At 38.1% G+C, this 7,054-nt stretch overlaps 4 protein-coding genes across 4 annotated transcripts; all 4 read left to right on the top strand.

Moving 5' to 3' along the window:
• Positions 1-66: 66 nt before the first annotated feature.
• AC631_05765 (DUF1773 domain-containing protein) lies at positions 67-462 on the top strand (the record flags this gene model as incomplete). The annotated part of the gene is made up of 1 exon (XM_015614594.1): positions 67-462. The coding sequence occupies one exon, from the start codon at positions 67-69 to the stop codon at positions 460-462; it is 396 nt and encodes a 131-aa protein (XP_015464581.1).
• A 1,744-nt stretch (positions 463-2,206) lies between these two features.
• KTI11 (Kti11p) lies at positions 2,207-2,494 on the top strand (the record flags this gene model as incomplete). The annotated part of the gene is made up of 1 exon (XM_015614593.1): positions 2,207-2,494. The coding sequence occupies one exon, from the start codon at positions 2,207-2,209 to the stop codon at positions 2,492-2,494; it is 288 nt and encodes a 95-aa protein (XP_015464580.1).
• A 1,354-nt stretch (positions 2,495-3,848) lies between these two features.
• On the top strand, positions 3,849-5,564 carry AC631_05763 (uncharacterized protein; the record flags this gene model as incomplete). Its single annotated transcript, XM_015614592.1, has 1 exon — positions 3,849-5,564. One exon carries the CDS (start codon positions 3,849-3,851, stop codon positions 5,562-5,564), a length of 1,716 nt encoding a protein of 571 aa, XP_015464579.1.
• A 390-nt stretch (positions 5,565-5,954) lies between these two features.
• Positions 5,955-6,668, top strand: AC631_05762 (tRNA splicing endonuclease subunit; the record flags this gene model as incomplete). The annotated part of the gene is made up of 1 exon (XM_015614591.1): positions 5,955-6,668. The coding sequence occupies one exon, from the start codon at positions 5,955-5,957 to the stop codon at positions 6,666-6,668; it is 714 nt and encodes a 237-aa protein (XP_015464578.1).
• Between the last annotated feature and the right edge of the window lie 386 nt (positions 6,669-7,054).

Here is a 7,054-nt window from a genome sequence, read left to right as displayed (position 1 = left end):
AGTTTTAGCAATTTGGAAACTAAAGTGGATGAAATAAAGGAAGAACAGGTGCAAATGAAGAGAGACATGGTGCAAATGAAGAGAGACATGGTGCAAATGAAGAGAGATATGGTGCAAATGAAGAGAGACATGGATAGCAAGTTTACTTTAATTGATTCAAGATTTGTTACACTCGAGCACAGTCATTTATGTGTGTTTAATGTTGTTAGAAGGTCGGTTGGGTACGATGCTGTGAGTGTGCCATTCTTGAATAGGGAAGAAAACCAAGAAGAATTACCCCCAGTTCTGTCTGTGCAAGACATTGATAGATTAACGAAAGAACAGTGCCAGAAATACTTGAGAGGATACAATGTTCAGTTTCATCCAAATGAAACCATCAAGCTAAAGGAAAGATTACGTGATTCTATAGGTTTGCTTGCTAGTCCTGACCGTGATTATCAATTTGCATCTTTTTCCACCTAATTAGCTCAGTTTTATGGAGTCACAATACTTCTATTGTTATTGTACTTAGTGAATGCTTATTAGAAGGAGTACAGTCTAACTAGAAGAATAGTGCATTATGTGAAATATATAGATCTGCGAGGTATCTAGTCTTGGTTTAATATTATGGAAGAATATTGAGTATATTCGTAGATTCGCCGATATATAGTTTGCTCCGGGAATTCTGAGAATATTTTCCAAACCGTGGACTTATAATTGTATAAGACTAGAATTGAAAATTACAGTATATGAAAATTAAGTGATCATTGAAAAAGGACGAAACAGCAGAATTATTAACCAGTATTAGAAATAGCTTCAGGGTAGCTGCAAAAATCTCCTTTCTTTGTCTTGATATAAAGAGAACATCGCGATTAAGAAATTGGAGTTTACTATAATGCGTAGTATTCTCCTGAAGAAAAACATATAGCACTTGCAAGTAAATACAATGCCATTAGAAAGGGTAGGATAGTCTATAGAAAACTTTTGCAATCAAAACCTCGTCAAAACACGACCATTTCTTAATAGTGCCCAAGATATGCAATGAAGTGTAGTTCAATTCAAATATATAGAGTTAGTTGGATAGAACGTAATGCCACAGAACAATTAAACATTTCGTTTATATATTCGAGGAAAACCACAAAATATTATCAGAAACATTTTAAATAATGAGATAGAATACGTCCAGGTAGAGAATATGTATACACTAAAAGAGGATGTCTTGAACAGGAGACCTCTTATGCATTGGATAGATGACTACGACATAATTTTAGACACAAACAAGCGTAGAGTACAGAATTTCTGCTTTGGATTCGACAAACACTATATAATTGACGAAGAAGATCTTATATTTGAATTGGGACTCTTTCAATTGGCCATATAGATACAATTGGGAGAATCCAATTTCGCATGGAAGAGGAGCACAATGAGGACTTTGACAGAATTCATTCACTGATTAATAACCGTGGCGTGTTAAGAATATAGCATACCACAACTGCAGGTTAAATATGGACATGCGAAGTTACGATATACAGATATCCTCAATGTAGATGATAAAAAAAAAGGCTTATTGTACAGCATGGGATATAAAGGTACAAATATGATTTTGGAAGAAGATATTAGGATTAAAAATAGAACGAAGTGCTTCAAGAAAGTGATTACTGAAAAGGAAATGGAAGAGCTGATAGAGGATATATTATCAGACAGATATGATATCTAGTCAGAACTATTGTGATGTTAAATCTGATTTCAATAGCCACAAAAATTTAAAGAGTGTCCACTTTCAAATATACACGAGATGAGACAAACAGTTCAAAAGCTAAAAAGGAAGTAGATGATTCATCCACTTTTCAGTATATTATTGCTACTTAATAATGCCCAATGACGAAATAAAACTTTATGAGACGGTGAGGTATAACTGGGTTGAGGTCGACATTTTTAAGACAGTAGAATATAGCAAAATGGATAGTTTGTGTACGAAGATAAAGGAAAGTGGGAGTTCGAAAATTAGTAAAACCATAGGACCAATATGATGCACTGTATGGGAAAAAATATCGATGCAGACATAACCATGTAAATGCAAAATAATCATAGTATGGGTGCAAATATGCCACCCATACTAATATGCCACCCTTCTAGCGAATTTTCCGAACTGTAAAGGTGTACGGATGTTAAACATCACACGACCTCTTGGAGATGGCCTTAATTACGTAATCAAAAGAAATGCAGCATGGAAAAGAATTACTTAAGTACACCCAAGTCAAACATCTTCCTATTTGATTATCAGCGCATTCCAATCACAATGGAGACGATCTACGACGAGATAGAAATCGAGGACTTTACGTTCGATCCAGTCACCCAGTTATTCCAATACCCATGTCCTTGTGGTGACAGGTTTGCGGTATCGATCGACGACTTGAACGATGGCGAAGACATCGCGGTGTGTCCATCGTGCTCGTTGATGGTGAAGGTGATTTTCGATCCTGAAGACCTTCAAGAATACTACGATGAGATATAAGACCCAGAAAATCCATGGAAAGCATAAAAAAGTGGCCTCTACCACGAGTGAAAAGTTCTGCTATTGCGAACGAGTGTGAAACGACTAAAACGACGATGAGACACACGGAAAGGCGGAATACGATCTCACGCCATTTTTGAGTATGAATTGCATCAAAGAGACATGTCATCGGAAGACGATGCAGACAAATCTATTTATCCGCTAAGGATATTCAACCGTTTGTCCCCGTCGTGTAAGTGTGTCGTTCAACGTTCGCCGGGCCCGTTGAAACTTCAGCAAGAATTAGTACCCGCATTTTTTCTTGAATCCTATAAATACGAATCCTATAAATACGAATCCTATAAATACATCAGGCCTACTATTTGTCCTTAATCGCATACAAACGGCCCGAAGAACCGTCAGGCATCCGCTACGTCTACTTCTACAGGTAGATTTTCCATGCCTTAGATATCGGGCCAGCATAAATGCCACTATTATGCCAGCCAGTTTGTAACAAACCAGCCCGCACTGCACCACAGGCTATTGTATTCTGTATATACATAAATACACACATCCAATTCCAATACATACATCTAAAGGATACACGCCAACGTGGACCGCCTGTGTAATCTTGTAGGTGTCTATGCCGGCTTTTAGCGCAATCTTCCCAATCAATGGTCGTCGAAAAGAATATTGACCCGGAGTTATAGTTCCCATGCGTTTCTGTTGTTCTCACCGTGCGATCTTGCCACTTGCCGGAGCCTGGCTATTGCATCATCGTTCACGTATTTCTTTGTTCTTTCGGTGACTTACAAGACTCCTACAGGAATTAATCGGTTAAGGCGGAATTAGACTCAGAAAAACCCTGGTGAACCACTCAGAACATGGTAGTACACACCTTTAACAATAGCAACATACAAGACGCATTCATTTTTGAGGGTCACTTCTGGTTTCGCTACATATAATAGGACATCTGCGTGTTTGTGTCTATGCACTGGTTAATAGATATGGGTAGATAGTAAATGAATAAGGTTGAATATGTCGTGGGTGCAGGGGGGGAGGGTTATGATTTCGAACGAATATAACCCATATGCATGCTGTTTCGACATCTATGCCTGTAGATAATAAGAGCATAGTTGGACCGGTGGATTTCAATTCATGAGATTAGTTGCTAGACATTTTAAGTGTAAGTGAATAGTTACACGATTTTTAAAATTTTTTGTATATTCCCTTCTAAATAAATTTACAGTATATATTATCATAACTAACATTTGATAATAGGCTTACGACGTACGTACTCAGTAGCAGTGTTGAGAGTTAATTGTCGTATATTTTCATCGAAAAGTGGGACATATTTAAGATTTGGTGATTGGATATGAATTACCCTTCTGATCAGTCACCATATTATTCGTACGACCAGTATCACCAGGGGTACCAACTGCGGCCTTACCAGCAGATAGTGGGTCAACAGAATGGACATTTATCGAATATACGTCCACAGGGTGGTTTGTCAGGCATTTATCCTCAAAATGAATCTACTGATAATCACACCGGTGGGAGCCAGGAGCAACAGAAGCTGAATAACGGCGCCAACACGCTATCTATTTACAACACACAATCAGGAAACAACAGACGGGGATTCTGGTCTCCCGAGGAGGATCGCCGATTGATGGAATTGATATCGATATTTGGGGCATCGAACTGGGTCAAGATTTCGAATTCGCTTAGCACTAGAACCCCAAAGCAATGCCGGGAGCGTTATCACCAGAATTTGAAGCCGTCATTAAATAGGACTCCTATTTCAACAGAAGAAGGAGAGTTTATCGAGCAGTTGGTAGCGAAACATGGTAAGAAATGGGCTGAGATTGCAAGACATTTGAATGGCAGGTCTGATAACGCCGTGAAGAACTGGTGGAATGGAGGAGCGAACAGGAAAAGAAGGGCAACCGTTCAGATGAAGGCATCCCCCGAAGAGCTGTTGAGCACTATTGCAAGCAATCCCCAAGACCTGGTGCATGATCAGAGAAATGAGCAACCCTTACCACAACCTTTACCACAACCACACCCTCCGCAACAAATCTCATTCAAAACATCAATGTTTGGTAATCAAGAGGCAGCTAATACTCCTCCATTGTCATCTACGTCATCAGCAAATTCAACATCCCCTTATCGGACGTCGAACCAACGACTGGCAAGCTTGGATGTTGACAACGTATCGAATTTAATCCATCACCATAACATGCACGCAAGTGCTAGCCATAGTGCTAATTCTAATATATCGCATCTGAATGGCAACCAGAACATAGTATTACCTCCGTTGAATAACGTGAACAATTCGTTGCCATCTTTAATTTTACCATCTAAGAAAAGACTTCTAGACGATCACAACCCGATTTCACGAAGGCATTCTTATGCTAACACGGTCTATTCAGTTCACAATCAAAATGCCCATGTCAATAATATAACTAATAGTAATCCAAACTTATCTAACTTGATGAATGCCTCTAACCAACCTAGTTCATTGAATACAAGTGGTCAGAGCTCACCCTACCATGGATCACCATTAATGTTAAGTAACCAGGCATCCAGAAACAATTCAATTTCCATTCCAAACTTTGAATTTTCTACCCTTAACACTTCAAATGCAACATCTTTAACTGAATCAAGACGATCTTCGTATAACCCAGACTTTTTCCCTAATCCGTTGAAGGATAACGTTCAAACAAGTCACAAAAGAAACATTTCCCAAAATTCTTTCAATTCACCTTTGACTCCATCCTACAGACATTCAATCTCAAGTGGAGGTTCAGCATATAATACAACTACTAATACTAATTCCGGCTCTAATTCTCACCCTAGTTCGAATATTAATACTGGCAATACTACTAACAGTGGTACCGACCAACCCAATGCTAGTCCTAAGAATATCAAACCTAACAACTCGACTGGCACAGGTTCGGAGGTGAAGCGACAAACCGAGCAGGACAAAACTCATTTGGGTAGCAATAAAATGGATGAAACTCAAAATATAAGAGAAATTTCTGATGCTACCGATAATACGAAAATTTCTGTATCAAGTTTACTTGATTGAATAAACACTCTAAAAAATTCACTTCTTCGATGTCTTAAATAAGGATATATACAATACCAATATTAATAATATTAATACCTCCATTATCATAGAGCTTGTGATATAGTAATACCTCTTATTTCTCTTAAAGCTCAATTGTTGAGCCAAATAAATGCCTCTATATTCCAATTTGGCTTCAATTTTCTTTTGGACTAAACTCATTCTGTGAGTTTTATAATAATTCATAGTTTAATATGACTACCCATATTTATACCATGTTATTCTGCTATTAATTGGGCTGTTAATAAGTATATGATAGTTTCATTGATAGTGACACAAAATCAATAAGACTATCAAATTCTCCGAAACTATAGTGAACAATTTAAGATGGTAAGCTAGTTTGTACTTAATATGAGTTCAAAGATAGTTTTACCGGTTATTAATGATAGAGTATTGATATTTGATATCGAAGATATAAGAAAGCTAAGAAATTTGGGAATACTAGGTATACTTAGTGGAACATTACCCAAGGCTCCTCAGCAGAATATTTTTCTTGGTGTTCCTTTACAATTGAGTTTCAATGAAACCTTGTGGCTAATTGAACATGAATACGGGATCCTAGTGGATGGTAAAGAAGTATACAAGGAACAAACTGTATCATCTGAGGTAGATGTAGAAAAAAATGCTATTAATGAGTTTATAAGAATTCCAAATACCATTAAACCTGGCGGAGAATTATCGCCTATGTGCTTACAACACTTTATCTCGCTGCAATATTCTACGCAAGATGAGCTAGAAAGATTAATACAAGAGTACCATACTTTTAAATCGATTAAGAATAAAGGATTTTTTATTTTACCTGGCCTTAGGTTTGGAGGAGAATTAATAGCTTACCCTGGTGATCCATTGAGATATCATTCTCATCTCATTATAAATACTGCTTTGCATAGTATAAATTTACTAGATGTTATTACTGGGGGTAGACTCGCCACTGGTGTAAAGAAGGTCTGGCTTCTAGTGGGCAGCCGTAACGAGCAATCCACGGGAGCTGATGATTTAGTGAGAAAGTTTACTAAGGATAAAGAGCCGATGAGCTTTTCTATCGAATGGGCTGGCTTCGGCTAAGCTTGTAATGCATCATAAATATCTTCGAACACATAATTTATTGTAAATAGTTAAAATTTATATATTAAAAACATCGTAAAGCATAAAAAATAAAATTACGGAATGTTAAGGGACGTATTGCGATCACTCCTCTACTTTCTTCTTGACTGCGGGTATTCATCATATTTCAGGAGTCTTGTGAGTTTTGCTTACACCTCTTGTCACCGTGCTCATCTTCATGAATTGCTTCACCTCGCCTATGCCTTTTCATTACCAGACAAGGTTGGAGGGAGGCGGAGGAGGTGGTCCATGAGAGCCAGGAGGGCCAGGAGGCTTGTCATAACCAGGAGGAGGAGGAGGAGGAGGAGGAGCTGGGCCATGATGAGAGCCAGGAGGCTTGTCATAAC

This window comes from Debaryomyces fabryi, assembly GCF_001447935.2.
Source record: "Debaryomyces fabryi strain CBS 789 chromosome Unknown contig00273, whole genome shotgun sequence".
NCBI lineage: Eukaryota > Fungi > Ascomycota > Pichiomycetes > Serinales > Debaryomycetaceae > Debaryomyces > Debaryomyces fabryi.
Note: the sequence above shows the minus strand (reverse complement) of the source record. Positions and strands in the feature narration are given on the sequence as shown.